At 46.9% G+C, this 18,317-nt stretch overlaps 2 protein-coding genes across 5 annotated transcripts; one reads left to right on the top strand and one right to left on the bottom strand.

Annotated features, from left to right (window-relative positions):
- Window positions 1-29: 29 nt before the first annotated feature.
- On the top strand, window positions 30-13,997 carry brf1b (BRF1 RNA polymerase III transcription initiation factor subunit b). 4 transcript variants are annotated; one of them, XM_063496503.2, is made up of 19 exons: window positions 30-243; window positions 1,662-1,870; window positions 2,721-2,801; window positions 2,871-3,044; window positions 3,482-3,513; window positions 3,591-3,663; window positions 9,049-9,198; window positions 9,290-9,383; window positions 9,463-9,589; window positions 9,669-9,708; window positions 9,804-9,899; window positions 9,981-10,304; window positions 10,374-10,435; window positions 10,541-10,622; window positions 10,693-10,745; window positions 10,835-11,100; window positions 11,203-11,254; window positions 11,352-11,538; window positions 11,618-13,997. In XM_063496503.2, exons 2-19 carry the CDS (start codon window positions 1,687-1,689, stop codon window positions 11,653-11,655), a joined length of 2,115 nt encoding a protein of 704 aa, XP_063352573.1. In that variant the 5' UTR covers window positions 30-243; window positions 1,662-1,686; the 3' UTR covers window positions 11,656-13,997. The 4 variants fall into 4 exon arrangements, with proteins under 4 accessions (XP_063352573.1, XP_063352572.1, XP_063352574.1 ...); XM_063496502.2 differs by having other exon boundaries at window positions 31-243; window positions 10,832-11,100; window positions 11,618-13,996; XM_063496504.2 differs by having other exon boundaries at window positions 32-243; window positions 9,981-10,289; window positions 10,832-11,100; window positions 11,618-13,996.
- LOC134643870 (BTB/POZ domain-containing protein 6-B-like) lies at window positions 3,681-8,424 on the bottom strand. The gene is made up of 5 exons (XM_063496506.1): window positions 8,219-8,424; window positions 7,459-7,722; window positions 6,290-6,380; window positions 6,082-6,200; window positions 3,681-5,317 (listed from the first exon to the last, which is right to left on the bottom strand). Exons 2-5 carry the CDS (start codon window positions 7,671-7,673, stop codon window positions 4,285-4,287), a joined length of 1,458 nt encoding a protein of 485 aa, XP_063352576.1. The 5' UTR covers window positions 7,674-7,722; window positions 8,219-8,424; the 3' UTR covers window positions 3,681-4,284.
- Window positions 13,998-18,317: the final 4,320 nt, after the last annotated feature.

Below are 18,317 nucleotides of genomic sequence, written 5' to 3'. Positions count from 1 at the left end.
TCACCAACTCATGTCCCGTGCCTATTGAGTAACGTCACTCCAGCGCGCCACAGGAAGAAAACAAACTGCGATCTGAAAGCAGTCAGTGATCAATAACTGATCAATAACCGTTATTAGCAGCCAATAAGGTGACTGGATGTGTTCTGGGACGGAACACAGTTTCTAACGGACCAGACTCTGAAGTTCTCCCGGTGAGTGGATCCGGATCTCTGGGAGAGGAGCTCCTCGGTCCCGGTGTTTCAGGTTAGCCGATTATATTTGTTTACATGTTCCAGGTGCAGCATCCGATGCTGATTAAAAATATTTAAATAAAGTTAGAGAAAAAAAAACCTCTGACTGGACTCGAACCTTTGTTTTTATGACATAAATCACAAACCGACATTTTCCTGCTAACGCCATTGAGCAGCTCAGCGGGAGTCTGAGTTCACCTGCAAACACCTGCTGCTGATATGGTGACAGGCCGGTGCTGGTCTGGGCATCAGGAAGCTGGTGATCCACTGGCAGGTGGAGGTGGGTGAGCTTCTGGTGGAACATGTCTGGGATGATGGTGTTGAAGGCCAAACTGAAACCCATGAACAGTATCTGGCGTGTGTCAGGTTGGTCGAGGTGATGCAGTATGTAGTGCAGACCCATAGTGACTGCATCGGCTCGGCTGACCCGTTTGCCCAGAGAACAGCCATCTTGATTTTAACATCAGGATAACATCAACTTACCATCTTAGTGTTTCAATTTCTTCAAAATTAACAATAAAGGGCTCTGGTGTAACACAACCATGCATTCAAGTGAGGAAATATCCCTTTCCATTTACGGCAATCTATCAAAAGTTAAGCAGAGTCTTCTTAACTCAGCTTCCATGTTCTCTTCCATGTGTGGCATAAGGAGGCAAGCCAAAGGGGTGGAGTTAAATAGTATCCAACAGATTCACAGAGAACAGGATGTGATGTGTGGTGGTGTAGGAAAGTAGGAAAAGGTTTAAAACTTGTCATTTTAACTAAAAGTGATCTGCTGATCAGATTTGTTCTAAGCTGAGCCAATCAGACTGTTACATGTAAACAGGTAACAGCTGCAACCAAAAAGAGTCACCCAAGTTTGAATCACAGAGTTTTGAATCTTCTTTATGACACACACACACTGTCTGCTGTCTGTAATCATGAATGTCTGCAGTCACAGGTGGATGAAGGTGGGGGTGAAAGTGAATCAGGGATCTGCTCTGAGCTCTTTCTTGTTTGCAGTAGTAATGGACACACTGAGAGATGAGGTCAGGCTGGGGTCTCTGTGGATGATAATGTCTGCAGATGACACTGTGACCTAAGGTGAGATTAGGGAGCAGGTGGAGGAGAGCCTGGAGAGGTGGAGGTATGAAAGAGTAGAAGCAAGATAGAATACATGAGTGTGAATGAGAGGGAGACAAGTAGGAAGGTGAACATGGAGGAGCAGAGGTAGTGGTAGAGGGTCGTCCATGTAGTGAAGGAGGACATGCAGAGGGTTGGTGTGACATAGGAGGAGATGGAGACATATGACTGGCTGAAATGTTGTATGAGTCATCATCAGTGAGTGTACAGTGGATCTATCCTACACATGACAGTGACTTGTTTCCTGTGCTGACCTTCATACTCATCGTCATGTGAAAGTTTAATATTTAACCGGTCTCTCCACCTCAGGGACTGCTGACCTCTGACCTCCACCATGAGCTCCCGGGTGTGCAGGACCTGCGGGGGGTCTGACATTGACGTGGACCAGGCTCGTGGCAGCGCCGTGTGCACCAGCTGTGGTTCGGTTCTGGAGGACAACATCATCGTTTCCGAGGTCCAGTTTGTGGAGGGAAGCGGAGGCGTGTCGTCCGCCGTGGGACAGTTTGTGTCTGCTGATGGTGAGACGCCAACAGAGGCAGGTTAGGGTGGTTTAGGGTGAAACAGGAAGGGCTGGTTATCAATCTGCAGCATCAGCAAGTTTCAGAGACCATTTGAGTTTGCTGAAGTCCATCCAGGTTTCACAGATACACCTCAAGCAGGCTTCGGACGTCTCTCTGACCAGTTCAGGTAATTTAATTAGTGCCACGTTTTAGAAGAAAACATCATGAGAAACAAGTCGCCGTGTCTCAAAGCTTCTCATCCAGAATCAGAAACATGTCCACCTGAACATTCCCCTCGTGGTAATTAATTGATGTCCATCATCCCATGATGCATTGAGTATTCTTCAGTCACTATGTGTTAATAGACCTCTCTGCACCGAAGCATACTTGTTATTAATCTCTGTCTCTCTTCCATAGTATGTCTTTTATCCTGTCTTCCTTCTCTCACCCCAACCGGTCGCGGCAGATGGCCACCCCTCCCTGAGCCTGCTTCTGCCGGAGGTTTCTTCCTGTTGAAAGGGAGTTTTTCATTCCCACTGTCGCCAAAGTGCTCAGTCATAGGGGGTTATATGATTGTTGGGTTTTTCTCTGTATGTTTTATTGTAGGGTCTGCCTTACAATATAAAGCGCCTTGAGCCGACTGTTGTTGTGATTTGGCGCTATATAAATAAAATTGAATTGAATTTCTAAAGTCAGTAAACACGTTTGCTATACAATCATTCCACCCTAGAACGAAAACACTCAACTCTGACTTCATGCCTGTGATGAGTGTCTAACACTAACCTGTCTTTACCCAAAATGCTCTGCAGCAACTACAGTGTCAAAGGTCAAAGTCCTCTGAACAGCTGTCTTTCTGTCTGCCCATCAGGTCCCGTTAAAGCGCCACTCCTTGGTTCTGGTTTCCACACCAGCGTCGGTAAAGAGTCACGAGCCCAGACACTTCAGAACGGTGAGTCTGACTGTTTGGGGGCAGGGTGTCCAGGTGAGCCACAGGTGTAACGAGCCTGTGTGTGTGCAGGTAAGCGTCAGATCCAGCAGCTGGGCAGTCAGTTGCAGCTCAACCAGCACTGCCTCGACACCGCCTTCAACTTCTTCAAGCTGGTCGTCAGCAAACACCTGACCCGGGGCCGCAAGACAGAGCACGTCATCGCTGCCTGCCTCTACCTTGTGTGCCGCACTGAGGGCACGCCACGTATCCTAGCAACCACTCTGACCCACTGAGCATGTGCAAATTGCAGAGACAAACCCGAACTCTGAAACCACAATGGCCTACAGTCAGTTTACATGCAGCCAGGTGAACCACTGAACTGGTTTCCTCACCTGTAGCTCAGGTGTGCAGCTCATCACCTCTTTTAAAACTATGAGAGGAGAAAGACATCAGATTTTCATCAGCTGCAGGTGGATGCAGGTTTGTCACAGGAACTGATCCATCAGCGGTACATTCAGGTGTCCATCACCTTAATGTGCTGCAGATGTTCTGCTGTTTAAGGTAATCAGAAACACCTGGAACCGGTGATTTACAATTTTAAATCAAACACAAACTTGATAAAACCACAGTTAGAGGTTACAGGCTTCATTCTGACCTTTCATCTCCATACCTTCAGCTGGTTTTCCTTAGACAAGCCTCAGACATGCTGCTGGACCTCAGCGATCTGCTGCAGGTAAGACCGAGCCTCAGCTACTCTCAGTGGACTCTCAGTGGTGTCATTCAGGTGTGAGCTCTATGCTGTGTGTCCAGGTAAATGTCTACATCTTGGGAAAGACCTTCCTGCTGCTGGCTCGTGAGCTCTGCATCAATGCTCCCGCCATTGGTGAGCTATTTACTCATTGTATTTATTTAAAGCACACAACACTGGAAAAACAGAGAATGCAGTCTTACAGAGGATTTAAAGTGTGATAAACAGCAACATGTGCTGACATCCAGAAAAAAAACTGTAACTGAAAAAAAAAAAAAAAAAAAAAACACCAATCACATTTATCAGTTTCAACTTTATACTTTCTGTCTGCAATGCTTCTTTACTGAATACAGGCTTGAAATAATTTGTTGTTGCATTTAGATTTTTTTTTTATTTCCATTTTACACATGTGACCTTGAACACAACAAGTAAAATTCATCATCCACAGCACAAAAAAAGCTGAAAATTCCCCTCAGTGTGAGACCACATAGCCACATCTAGTGGCAGCAGCAGAAAACTACAACTTCCTTTATTCATTTTCTCAAAGATTCAGGAGACTTTAATTCACACCAAACACTTCTAAAAACCTGACAGCCAATCAGCTCTCAAGTCCACACGATTGTCCGATCAGCTCTCAGGTCCACGGCATTGTTCAATCAGCTGCCAATTTCCAATTGCCAGGTCCGTTGATTGAATCTGAGCTCCAGGCTCTGACTTCCTGCCTGTTGGCTTGAGTCCTTGGGTCCAGGTTCCAGTTCAACAGTAGAAGATGAGCTCTGGGATCTGCCCCCCCTGCACGCCAGTGCCATTGGTACTGTCTGATGAGCACTGAAACTGGAAGGTCACTTTCCCACACTGCACTTCAGTCATCCCCTCCTGGCCAAAGTAACTCAGCTCGTTTCCGTCCAGGACGGCACTGATCGTGTAGAAGGTGTCCTGCTCTACCTGCACCGGGTGCTCGAACCACACCGGGAAGGTGCTGCTTGACCCATCTGACAGAAACTTGTTGAGATTCTGGGCTAGAACAGTTCCCTGCCTCTTCAATTCAATCCTCACAACGTACTCTGCCTTCCCACCACTGGAACCATACAGACCAAGTCCAGCTACAAAAATCCTGCGATCCACGGCAAACTGGATGCTGTCACAGCGCCCCCTGTAGCGCCACTGGTTGCTGCGGTAGGCTGAGGATTGGAAGCGATGGCACCTCTGTGGCAGTAGCCCCGCCCGCTTTACAGTGGGGAATTCCAGCCTGGGTTTGTTGGTAGCAGTGAACCACAGAAAGACGTCGTGGGCCTCTTTGAGCGTCAGCACATCCGACTGCGCTGCCCCATCTGCAAACTCCTGCAGTGTCATGGAAGGGAATCGGACCAGGTACAGGGCCTTACCAAGCACCGTGCGTTGATTCCTGGGGTTCACCGTCAAGCCCTGCCGCCGACACTCTGCCGCCGCCCAGCACAGCAGTGCCTGAAACACCACGATCTCGCGGGTGTTGAGCGTTTCTCTCTGCAGGATTATCTCCAGCGTGAGCAAGTCGATCTCACAGAAACCTTCAGAGCGCAGAGCAAGTTCGGCCTGAGCGTCGATCACCTCCCAGCAGTGCTGCGTCAGCTCCGGCTCCTCAAACAGCCGGCTCTGAGACAGCAGCACACAGGCATTCTTTGCCTCAAGGCTCGTCTCCAAGAAGGCTACGCAGGCCTTCGCCAGAGCAGGGACAATATACTTCTTAGCAGCATATAGCGTGGCAAGCACGGTATCAGCCTCCAACTCAATCTCATCGCTGTACATGTACCTGAGATAGAGAAAATGGTAGGATGAGGTCATGTTTCGACAAAAATTGGAAAACACGCGGCATCCATAGCTGACTGTAGTGGGTCTGTGTACCACCACAGTGGAGCAGAAACAGAAGTTACCTCAATGTTATCAACATGATGGATCGTGAAATCTGGTCTGTGGTCTCTTTTCTCGAGCTACACCATAAACTACAACGCCTGCCTTACTCTCCTGTCCCTTCAACCAAATCCTGCTTCAAGAAACGAAACCACTGGAGCTGAACTCCTTCTGCCCAGCCCACGGTGTCTACAGTCTTCAAGCACCTCCCACCACAAACCTCCACCCTACCTCAGATCCTGCCACAGAACACTTTTCAATTTGGTCGAAACACTAATGGCGGTACTCAGATCTGCACTGAAAAAGATTTCATGGTCACCATATTAACTCTGGTTTACTGATGTTCTGTTACATTATTTCATGTTTTTATTGTAAGTGTTCAGGATACTAACAAATAAAACTTTTTATGTTTTGTAATCATTTTTTTTCTGTCAGACAACTTTTTCTCAGATTGTAGTTCTGTGAAGCCTGTGCCTCTCTGATTCCATTGCTATCCTAGCCTTTATCCTTCTTTCCTAGCCCAATGAGGCACACTAGAAAGGCAGCTGTAGCTCCACATGAGGCAGAATGCAAAGCTGGGAGTCATCCGAGTGAAGGAGACTACCTTCAGGACTCTGCTTGCTGCTAATTCACTAACAGTGGGCCTGGTCTTGACTTCTGACTCACTTTAAGAGGATGAGAAAAGCAGCCGGCTCAACATCAGGGATGTGGATCACAGACTGTCCCTCTGCCAGATCTCCATAAAACATGGCTCCAAACACCGAGCTGCCCACCGCCAGGACGTACTGCAACACAGAGGAATCCATTAGAATCTGGACCACAGCATCAAACAGTATGCTCTGGATCAAAGTGTCAGTGGGAACAGGTTCTGTACCTTATGAGCAGGCACTGTCTGAGTCTCTCCTGGAGAACCGACAATGAAGTGGACATCAGCCATCTGCTCATTGTTGAACATCAGAGCGTTCCTGCAGCCACACAACATAATCAACAGACAACAGCAAAGAACAAGGACAACAACAGACTCGGGTCAGCACATCACATTTCTTAGTAGCACAGTAATTGTGTTGCTAGCGCTAATTTAGCCAAAAATGCAGAATGATGATAAAGCTGAATGTATGCAGACCCCAGCCCAGCAGCCAGAGCCTGAACTTCAACACATGAGGACATGCTGGAATGGCAGGACTGCTCAGAAGTCCTGCCATTAATTAATGCTTCAATCTTAAATATGGTCAACCTATCTCTATTGATCAGCTATGTACCACAGGCCTTCAAGCTGGTAGTAGTTAAACCGTTACCTAAAATGCCATTTCTAGACCCACCGGTGTTAGCTAATTATAGGCCAATCCCCAACCTTCCTTTCATATTAAAAATTCTTGAAAGAGTAGTTGTCAAACAACTAACACATCAACTGCAGAGAAATGGCTTATTTGAAGAGTTTCAGTCAGTTTTCAGAGCTCATCGCAGCACAGAAACAGCTTTAGTGAAGGTTACAATTGATGAGGGTTCTGTTATCATCAAGAGACATAGCATACATTTTCACTGCTATGCAGATGACACAGCTTTATCTATCCATGAAACTGGATAACATTGACCTCCACTCATCCCCAGCCGTTCAGAGCAGATGGTCACCCCTCTGTGAGCCTGGTTCTGCTAGAGGTTTGTTCCTGTTAAAAGGGAATTTTTTTCTTTCCACTGTCACCAAAGCACTTACTCATAGGGGGTCATATGATTAATGGGGTTTTCTCTTTCTTTTTTGTGCGACTAGATGTTACAATCCCATATCAGGGATTGTAACATCTAGTCACTTTACTGAAACAATATAAAGCACCTTAAGGCAACAGTTGTTGTAATTTAGGGCTGTCAAATTAACATTGAATTGAATTGGATGGGGCTTTGTGTTGGGGCTGTGTTAGCAACAAACATTTTAATGTCCTTTAGATGAAAAAGAAGCAATGTCTGCATAGTCAATTTGTTGTCCTCCTATTGTTGCTGTTTATCTCTCTGACTGCTTGTTGTTGTTGTTGGTGGGGTTTTTTTTTTTACCTTTCTCTGAGGGTGGGGTGGGAAGCTTGCCAGCTGTCTGTTTCCTCCGGGTTCCCGTCATGGTTATTTGGCTGTGAGGCGGCAATGCCGCTGTCTCCACAGATGTCTTCGGCAGTCAGCTGCAGGTCGCTCACCTGAATGAAGCTCTTCTTCACCCCCAGAACCTCCACCTCCTCGCCTTGAGGGAGACTGGTGGAGAACAGCTCGGCTGCCATGTCCTCCTCAGAAAGCGGGCAGAGTCAGCAGTCACAGCATTGCAGCCTGCTGTGGGTCAGAGAGAGCGGGATGTTATGATCCACAGAGATTATAATCCAGATTATCTGACAGCAGAGCGTCCCCTTTGTCCTAAAGCACAGACACCTGACAGCAGCTGCGGGCTCATCATAATCTGGATTATCTGATCGCTGACATCATTTATCTGAGGGTGTTCAGGTGTGTTTACCTAGGCGGTCTGTAATGCTTCACCTGTCTGCGCTGCGGTCATTGATCTCTGATCACTAACATGGATCCAGCCAATAAACAGTATCTAACCCGCAGAGGTCTGGATACAGCAGACCGCTGTTATTATTAACATCAGTGTGGCCGAGAAGGCCACGCCCACCACATCTGTTTATCTTCAGTATAGCGAGCGAACAGGAGATCGGGTCTCTGTACGGTAACAATCGATCATCACTAATCACAGCTGTGAGTCCCGATCACGTCCCAGATTCTCAGCGTTGGACCTGTGGCGCGTGTCATGGAGCTTTGGTATGCGGGTTACCTGTGTGACGTCTGCCGTCCCCGCGTCCTTCCGCCGTAAACGTTAAAAACGAGCAGATCGCTGCAGCCTGCCTCCGGCCGCCATCTTAGACTGTAGTGCCGCCTTCACCACCGCTCCGCACTGCAAGAGGGCAGCAGAGCGCGGGAAAAGAACGTAGCCATCGAGCAACCGCAAACGTTTCCATGGACACCAAACACGGAACTGTGTCCGTATGTTTATGTTTGGTACGTACAGTGTGTTTGTTTCCATGGTGATGTCTGTGTCCAAGCCACTGTTATAAAGAAAAAAAAATACTATGCGTGTTAACAAGCAGTCTCTCACTCACTCACACACACACACACACACACACACACACACACACACACACACACACACGGAAATGCAGCTTCTGAGTGCAGAAGCGGCTCAGTGGACGCTGAACACTGGGATGTGAACACACCTCACGTGCGGTGAAATTTCAGTAACCTTGGTGATTATTGAGGGTTTGCAGTCATGAGGGGAATCTCCCACATAGTGTCTGCAGTCTCTGATATGATGTGTGATCAGTGTAACTCACAGCTAACTTACAGAGCCCTGATGCGGATTCAATCATCCAGGTAAAGAAATCCCAGAAAGCTGATTCAGTTCTGGACTTAACAGTCCACAGTAAGTGGACGGAGCTGGACTCAAGGCCTTTAACTTAAGTTGAAGAGGTGTTTGAATTACTGATTGATTACTGTTTATAGATCTCTGCTGATGTCACAACAAAAAAGGGATCTTTTGCCTGCTGATGAACTTTGACCCTGTGTGGACACGTTTATTAACACTGAAGCACTCCTTCCCCTCCTCAGACCCCTGCCTGTACATTCCTCGCTTTGCACACATGTTGGAGTTCGGGGCGAAGACTCATGAGGTTTCCATGACGGCTCTTCGTCTTGTACAGAGGATGAAGAGGGACTGGATGCACACAGGACGCCGACCCTCTGGACTCTGTGGAGCAGGTGCAACCTGGAATTTATCACTATAGCAACAAATGTCAGCGGCAATGCGCATGAAGCAGACATTAACACTCCTTCTCTTCCTCCTCCTCAGCACTCCTGGTAGCAGCTCGGATGCATAAGTTTCGGCGTTCAGTGAAGGACGTGATTGGCGTGGTGAAGGTCTGCCAGACCACGCTGAGGAAGAGGTGAGCCCCACAAACACCTGAGTACACCTGACCCCCACCAAAACAGGAAGCAGATCTCAGCGCCTTTCCCTCCCTGCAGGTTAACTGAGTTTGAGGACACGCCCACCAGTCAGCTGACCATCGATGAGTTCATGAGAGTAGATCTGGAGCAGGAGTGCGACCCCCCCTCCTTCACTGCTGCACAGCACAAAGCCAAAATGCAGCAGGTACATCTTTGTCTCTGATTGGCTGCAGCAGCTAGGTGTCCAATTAGCTAACCAGTCTGTGCTTCCTGGTTTCTTGCAGTTAGAGCAGGAGCTGGCTAAGAAACTGGATGAGGTCGAAGGTCAGTTTGTCCTTTTTACCTGGGTGGGCTGCCTCAGGTGAGAGGGGGTGACGTATCGAATCTTTGAATCACAGTGCGTTTCCTGTCATCATCAGGAGAGATCAGCTGCTACAAAGACGAGATTGAAACCGAGCTGGAGAAGAGTCGGCCCAAACTCAGAGGAATCTACGCCGCTTACACCAAAGAAGTTGGTCAGTTCTGATGCTGGGTTACCTGACTGTCTCACCATGCCCACACAGTCACTCAGCTGCTCCCACCTTTTCTGTTTTCAGACCCCGAGGACAACGGCGAGGTTTTGTCAATGCCATCCGAGCCCGAGGAGGTTGAGAGCGAAGACGTGGAATTACAAGCGGCCACCCACCACCTGACTGAGGACTTCCTGTGTCAGGTGATCCAGGAGGAGGAGGGACGTGGCATGAAGGGAGATCAGGAGGCAGAGCCAGGGAAGGAGTCGATGGGACCACACCGTCAGGCTGCCTCTCTGACCTCCATTCTGGGAAAACTGCCGAGCGCCGCCAGCCTGAGCCTCCAGCAGACTTTCCAGACCTCGGACACATCAGAGAGTGGCGAGAAAGATCTCAGTGAGGATAACGACTGTAAGAGAATGGTGACATCACCATTAGATCATAGGGCAGTTAGAAATCAAGCTCTGCGTTTACTTTCAGGTGACCACCCGCAGAGCGAGGAGCTGGACCTGGAAGGTATTGATGATCAAGAGATCGATAAGGTCAGTTCACAGTTCTACAGGTACAAAGATACCTGAGCAACTTTTACTGTGAAAGGACCCAACTGCACGTGCTCTTTTCTGATTGGCCTGTTCTGTGTGATACAGTACATCCTAAATGAGAAGGAGGTTCAGGTGAAGACGGAGCTGTGGATGAAGCAGAACGCCGAATACCTGAAGGAGCAGAAAGGTGCTCATCAGCAATCGTTAATGGGTGTTATTGATTACTGATTCTGATTGATTTGTTTTTGTGTTTCCAGAGAAACAGGAGCGGATAAACAAAGAGAAGGAGGAGGGCACCTACAAGGAGAAGGTGAGTGAAACCAGCATCCACTCTAGAGCCTCACCTGAAGCTCCACCCACCTAATCTGTGACCCCATGTGGTGAATGTTTTGTCAGAAGAAGAAGAAGTCTAAGAAGCGGGACCAGATCGAGGCATTGACAGCGGGCGAGGCGATTGAGAGAATGTTAGAGAAGAAGAAGATCTCCAGTAAGATCAACTACGACGTCCTTAGAGATCTTAACCGAGGAACAGGAAGTCCGACCAGGTCCCCCGACCACACCCCCGATACCACCGTAGCACGAAAACGACTCAACCGCCGCCGGCGCAGGAAGACCAGTGACAGTAACCAAGACCTTGCAGCCAACACCAGCATCATGGGCAAGAGGTATCTCAACTGATCTGATCTCTCAATAACCTGTCATCAGTAATGAATATTCTTCAACCTGTCCTCCACGTTATCCTGATGTTCTCTCTTCTGCTCTTTCAGGTTCCGCCACCTCATTTCCTCCACACCAAAAAAGAAGAAAACAGCTCATCAGGTGCGCATCCTCCTTGCGTGTCTCACCTGTGTGTCCTTCCTCACCTCTCGCACCTGTTACTCCCTCTTACCTGGTTTACCTGATGTTAAACTTTCAGGTAGAGAGAACAGTCTCAGTGGTTACAGAAACAGAAACACCAGCAGAGACTGAGTCCAACCCACCCCCTGACTCTGCAGCAGAAACAAGCCCCACCCTCCCAACTGCTCCATCCCCCATGGAGGAGGAAGAGGAAGAGGAGGAGGAGGCAGAGGAGGAGTGTGTTAGCGCTCTGCAGCTGGTGGGAGGTTAGTCCAGACTTTTATTCTCAAAATCATTACAGTAACATTGATTGATTTCATTGATTTATTGATTTGTGTCATCCAGATTACGGTTGTGATGCAGATGAGGAGGAGATCTTTTAACTCCGCCTGCTGACCTTTGACCCCACTGAAGAAACTCCATCCAGGCTCCAGAGCCAAGGCAGCTGATTCATATCTCACAGATCAATAACCAGTGTCAAGGGAATGAGTTACTGATCTGTTTTTATTTGTGCTTTGATTGATCCGTGATCATTTTTATTGATCCTCCTACTGAGGTTTTTAGACGCTTTTGTATTGACGTTAAAACCAGCTGTGTGTGTGTATGTAATTGTGTGTGTTTGTTGATCCTGTATTTCAATACAAACAAACAATAAGACAAACATTCCTTCACAATAAAGAAACTGACAGTGGTGACGAGTTTTTCTGGTCTCAGAACCAGACGATCTTGGTTCTGACTGTCCAGTTTTATGTATTTATTTGATTTGATTTTCGGTTGTTACAGACGGGACAGACATGACTGGGGGATAGGACAGGGAGAAAGAATGAAAGAAAGAGAGGGAGAGAAAGAAAAATAGAGGGGAGAAGAGATGGTGAGAAAGGGGGGAAGAAAAAACAAAACAAAACACCTGGATCACCTGTATGGGGATAAGAAAAAAGAGAAACAAACAAAAAAGAGCAACATAATAAATACAACACAATCACAATAAACTAGCTAACAGTAGATACTAAATATGACATGTTATTGTGCAGTACGCAAGATCGACAGCGCACAATGTGCTTTGAGGTAGCAGCCAAGAAAGGTGAAGTTTGTGTCTGTGAACACCCGTGTGTACACCTGTGTGGATCGGCACGCTTGTATTCAAAAGGTTTCTCCATGTAACGATCTGCTAGGAAGTGTGGGGAGCCACAGCCCCCTCCCCCAGGGCATGAAGCAGGTATGGAGGAGATCCAGGCCCCAGACATCCAGAGGCCCCAGAATACGAGGACCCAAGGAGGACCACCAGGGGGGTAACTGTGCCACCCTCCTGGGAAGAGCTGAGGAGAGCCCCAAACGAGAGGTCACCCAGCAGCCACGGAGCAGAGGCCAGAGGGGGTTGCAGGCAGCCAGCTGTGCCAGAGAGGACCGGGCCTCAGGCCCAGAGGCCTGAGGGTACCCCATCCCCCGGAAGGGGCCCAGCCAGGCCACAGGCGCCAGGTCCTGCCAATCGGCCACCAGGAGTGAGTTGGTACATACATGAGCGCCCAGCCCCAGACACCAAGAACCACCAACACACCAACGTCTGAGGGCATCAGCCACTGGCAGGGAGTGTGGTGAGGGGAGATAGGCCTCCATACCTCGGAGAGCCTGAGATGTTCCCAGAGCAGGTGGAGTCTAAGACCCAAGCTGACATATAGACACAGACGAACAGGCGTACGCAGACACAAACATGCATTCCCACCCCCATATACACAAACAAATACTCGGCACTCACCCGACGTGGAGACAGACACAAATAGGCACTGTACACACATTCACACTCCCCAAACATACTCTATATCCCAGGTCCGGGTATCCCCGCCCCCAGAGGGGCAAACCGTACCTGGACCCAGGAGATGTAACCCTTCTCACTGGGGTGGAGGAAGGCATACCGCCTCCTTATCTGCAGTAGCAGGGAGGCCCCTGTTACGACCCCCTCTGCTAGGCGTCAGGGGGGGAGAAACATACACAAGCCCTCTCACGAAACCGGGTTAATAAAGGGTTTTATTACAAACATTAAACCAAAACCGACAGGGCTGTTCAACAGACCACTGGGCAAACAATTATTACATAACGCATCACAGACCCCAATCCGACGGCCAGCACCTCCTCCCAGCCCCCCAGCCCCGACGGTTAACAGAACGGGGGGTGAGTGAAGACCCCAAAACTCCCCTCGCCCGCTCATATGTAGTGTTGCTGCGTGCTGTTCTAAAGTGCATTTAAAACACAGGAGGGCATGGTGCTTCCTGCCAGAGAGCAGCACGGCTCCTCCCGAAAACCCTCAGTGTCTATATGCATTTAAAATTGAGGGTAGGGCACCAGCGCCAGAGGTGGGTTTGAATACACAGACCATCCTCTGGACGCTGTATAACATGCCCACCCCCAAGGCCCTATATGTATGTGTTATGAGAGTATGAGTAATGTGGTTGTCTAGGTTGCGGAATAAAATTGAGGCACAGGCAGCCAGAAGGGGACAGAGGGGGAGTGCCTCCCCTGCACCCTGGTGACACACCTGCACCCCAAGCCCTGCATGTGTGTGGGTGTGGTGGAGTGGGAAGAGGGAGGCAGCTGAGGATGGGGAGGGAAGAAAGGGAGGGGCAAGCGGCCCCTCCCTGGGGCCAGCTCCCCCGCTGATCCCAGTAGGCACCCCCACACTCTGGAGCCCACCAGGGCAAGGGGGCCCAGGCCCATCCGGACCGGGGCCCACAGCAGCAGCACCACCCAGCCCCCCAGAGTCCGGAGCAGCCCACCCGACCCCACCACAGAGAAAACTGCACCCACCCCATCATCCAATCTTCTCCCAGACTACACAAGACAATTGACACCCAGGTTGAGTCATTCTCCACCTCTCCAATATCTCTCCCCCACCTGCAGAGTGAGCTCCTGTAGAGAAGAGACCTCCTGCAAAGATGTAACAGCCTCCCCACCAGTTAGAGAGCCCTGCAGTTGGGCTGATGCACCCGCCCACCACCCCGGCGACACAACAACCAGGACCCAAGGCCCAGCCAGAGCCCCAGCCCAGGGGCGGAGCACCCCCAGAACCCCAAGCCTCCACGCCCGTCCCGGACCCACCCAGGGGCAGCCAGGCTACCAGGCCAGTAACCAACGTCCGCCAGCACAGACCCTCCCCCATCTTTGCTGTACGCAGCCACAAGGAAAACACCATCTAAGGCTACGTTCACACTGCACGCGAAAGCGCATCAAATCCGACTTTTTTGACCCTATGCGACCCATATCCGATCATGGTATGACAGTGTGAACAGCACAAATCCGATATTTTCAAATCCGACCTGGGTCACTTTCGTATGTGGTACTGAATCCGATACATATCTGATGTTTTAGAAAGCGACTGCTGTTTGAATGGTCATGCCGCATTAAATCCGTCTTTTACGTCACTGACACAAGACAGACGCCAATTATCAGCGCCGGAGAAGCGCCCGATAAGACATCGCGAATGCTTCCTGGCCATCCAGTGTAGATGTTAGTGAAACTGTTGGGAAGACAACATTGGAGAAACGTGAACATTTTATTTGTACTGTATAATCTGCAGATTCTGACAGAAATCTGCAACTATCCTTTGAAGCACCGCTCCTCTCTAAAACAATAGTGACGGTAGAGCAATAAGGATAATTATTAGGCCATATGTAAATAACAAAATAACTTTATAACTTAAAGCAAAATTGGGAAACGTAAAGTCCGAAACAAGTCTTTATATTAAGGGCCATCAGTCAAACAATATTGTTTGGTCTGGGTCTAAACAGAGCGTCTTCTTTTGCACATGCGGGATGCTTTGAGGGTTCACACTAGAGCGCGTTTGCTGTCACATTTTATTTGTAGTGTGAACAAGCAGACAAAAAAATTGGATTTGATCAAAAAATCGGAATTGAGCATTAAGACCTGCAGTGTGAACGTAGCCTAAGAGCCACCAGAGCCCCTAACCAGGTCATGGCCACAACCCCCGCGTTAGGCCCTCCAGGGAAAAAGTCCCTAGGGAATCCCCAGACGCCCTAAAGCCATCCCTACCCCCATATCGACCACAATAGTGAAGGCAGGACCAAACCATGACCCCCCACCCCCACTAGGTGATGAAGCCGATCAAAGGAGCCCAGAGGGATTGATCAAATGTGATGGCAGAGGCTGTATCAAGACTAATGTGATCTATCAGAAGGTTTTTATACTGGTTAGAATTAAGATTATTTTAATTTTTCCAGTTAATGAGGACCGTTTTCTTGGCAATGCATAGAGCCGTAAAAACAACGTGGGCTGTGTTTCTTTCTGTAGTGACCTCATCCAAGTTGCCCAGCAAGCACACTAAAGGGGAGGCTGGAATATTACATTTCAGACACTTTGATAAGTCTTCACATATCTCGTGCCAAAACTTCTGAACTGGTGGACAGAACCAAAGAGCATGGATATAATTGTCCGGTGTATTTGCTTGACAGTGTGAGCAGTTGTTAGAAGACGCATAGCTCATCTTGAACATCCTATGACCAGTATAGTGCACTCTATGTAATATTTTGTATTGTATTAATTGGAAACTGGGATTTCTGATCCATTGAAAGGTTTTTAAGCATATCTGAGACCAAAGGTTTTGGTCTAAGCTGATTGATAAATCCACTTCCCATTTTGCAATAGGAAGGGATATTGATTCATCTATTTTAGAAAGTGTCCTGTATATTTTAGACAATAATTTGGGGGTTTTAGATTAAAAAATTGTACCACACTTGGTGGTGTTTGTAATTCAGCTTCACTGGGATTACATTTCTTTTTTACAATGGATTTAATTTGTTGATATTCCAAAAATCTTTTCTTGTTGATCCCATATTGTATAATTAGTCTGTCAAACTATTGTTCTATCTATTGTTCCAGATAGGTGTACGTTTGCATGGGATTAATGAAGACTCTGTTATTTTTAGAAACTCCCACCATGCTGTTAGAGAAGAGCTGATGTCGATGCTTTTAAAGCATTCATGTCATTTGATGTTTGAGCTGATAAATGGTAGGTCTGAAATTTCGAGATTATTACATAGTGCCTGTTCTACATCTATCCAGGGTTCATCTAAGAAGTTGTGTTTTAACCATCTAGAGATGAACTGAAGCCTGTTGGCTAAAAAGTTGTGATTAAAGTTAGGCAGATCTAGTCCTCCTTTATCCTTGGTCCTTTGTAATGTTTTTAAGCTGATACGCGGGGGTTTATCTTTCCAAAGGAATTTAGAAATATACAAGTCTAGAGATCTGAACCAATCTTGTGATGGCTTACTTGGGATCATTGAAAATAAATAGTTTATTTTGGCAAGACCATCATTTTTATAGCGGCAACCCTTCCCATGAGTGATATGGGTAGAGATTTCCATCTAGCCAGATCACCTTCTACTGTCTTTAAAAGTGGGATGTGGTTTAATTTAGTTAATTCTGCAAGCTTAGGAGAGATATTGATACCTAAATATTTAATATTTCCAGATTTAAGTCGGGTAGATGAAGAATTATGGAAGGAGCAATTAATCGGAAGAACTGTAGATTTTGACCAGTTAATTGAATAATCTGAGACTCTTGAGAAAGAGTTTATCAATGCAATTACCCCAGAGAGATTGGTTTGTGAGTTTTCGAGAAAAAGTAACACATCATCCGCATAAAGGCTGATTTTAAGTTCTACATTCTTATATTTTATGCCCTTAATTGTTGTAGCCTGTCTAATTGCTGCTGCTAGTGGCTCAATAAAAATTGCAAACAGTGAAGCGGAGAGTGGGCATCCCTGCCTGGTGCCCCTTAGGAGACAGAAGCTGGAGGATGTTTGGTCATTTGTTCTGACACAAGCTGTTGGGGAATTATATAATATTTTTAACCAACTTACGAAAGACTTTCCAAAACCAAATTTGTGTAAAGTTGCAAATAGAAATTTCCAGTTAACTCTGTCAAACGCCTTTTCTGCATCAAGAGACAATATTATGGTTTCAATATTTTTACTGTATGAGTAGTCTATCAAATTAAGTAATCTACGTGTATTTGTTGATGAGTGCCTGCCTTTTATGAAACCAGTTTGGTCAGGATGAATTAAAAGGGGGGTTATTTTCTCTAAAGTCTTTGAGAGAGCTTTGTAGATTATTTTAAGGTCTACATTAATAAGGGATATTGGACGATAGCTTGAAGGAAATACAGAGTCTTTCCCTGGTTTTAGTAAGAGACTAATATTTGCAGAGTTCATATTTGGTGGTAGTCTCCCATTTTCTTTGATTTCCTGCAACATTCTGTGAAAAATTGGTGCTAGAATCATCCAGAATTCTTTGTAAAATTCTGCTGGAAAGCCGTCTGGACCTGGAGCCTTATTATTGGGCATACTTATTAGGGCTTCCTGGAGTTCACCTGGCGTCAGTGGCGAATCCAGTGCCATTGCTTGGGTATCTAATAATTTTGGAAGAGTTACGTTGTCGAGAAATTGATCAATTTCATTTTTAGATGGGTTTATTTGTGGTGTATATAAAGTTTCATAGAAATCCCTAAAGATTTTGTTTATTTTTTTAAGGTCATATATTGTATTCCCAGATAAATCTTTAACAGTACATATGGTTGCTTTTTCTTTATTGATTTTTAACTGGTTTACTAGAAATTGTCCGGATTTGTTACCGTGTTCAAAATTTTGGAGGCGAAGTCTTTGTACTAAGAATTGAGTCTTTTTATTAATAATTTCATTTAATTCTAGTTTGGTTTTTTTGCGTATTTTGTTCAACATTTCTTGATCTTGGTGGGACACATAGGCTTTTTCTAAGGATTTGATGGTTTTTTTTCTAGTTCCTGAACATTTTTGTTTTTTTCTTTCTTCTTATGTGATGAGAAAGAAATTATTTTACCTCTCATCACAGCTTTCCCTGCTTCCCAGAGGACAGATGCTGATGTTCCAGGAATGTCATTATAGCCTAAAAATAGAGTCCATTCTTTTTTAAAGTATTTGATAAACTCTTCATCTTTGAGTAGTGATGTATTAAATCTCCAGTTTTTACTTGGCGTAGTATTATTCTTGTGTATTAGTGTT

This window comes from Pelmatolapia mariae, linkage group LG15, assembly GCF_036321145.2.
Source record: "Pelmatolapia mariae isolate MD_Pm_ZW linkage group LG15, Pm_UMD_F_2, whole genome shotgun sequence".
Lineage (NCBI taxonomy): Eukaryota > Metazoa > Chordata > Actinopteri > Cichliformes > Cichlidae > Pelmatolapia > Pelmatolapia mariae.
This window is presented reverse-complemented; position numbering and strand designations above follow the sequence as displayed.

What these genes read in the sequence shown, in the direction of transcription:
- LOC134643870 (XM_063496506.1), bottom strand. Translation starts at nt 7,673, where the DNA reads ATGGCAGCCGAGCTGTTCTCCACCAGTCTCCCTCAAGGCGAGGAGGTG. An exon ending in AGACAGTGCCTGCTCATAAG is followed by an intron (nt 6,201 to 6,289) that starts GTACAGAACCTG and finishes TCTGTGTTGCAG; the next exon opens with TACGTCCTGGCGGTGGGCAG. An exon ending in GCTTTTCTCATCCTCTTAAA is followed by an intron (nt 5,318 to 6,081) that starts GTGAGTCAGAAG and finishes TCTCTATCTCAG; the next exon opens with GTACATGTACAGCGATGAGA.
- brf1b (XM_063496502.2), top strand. Translation starts at nt 1,687, where the DNA reads ATGAGCTCCCGGGTGTGCAGGACCTGCGGGGGGTCTGACATTGACGTG. An exon ending in CATCAATGCTCCCGCCATTG is followed by an intron (nt 3,664 to 9,048) that starts GTGAGCTATTTA and finishes TCCCCTCCTCAG; the next exon opens with ACCCCTGCCTGTACATTCCT. An exon ending in ATACCTGAAGGAGCAGAAAG is followed by an intron (nt 10,623 to 10,692) that starts GTGCTCATCAGC and finishes TTGTGTTTCCAG; the next exon opens with AGAAACAGGAGCGGATAAAC.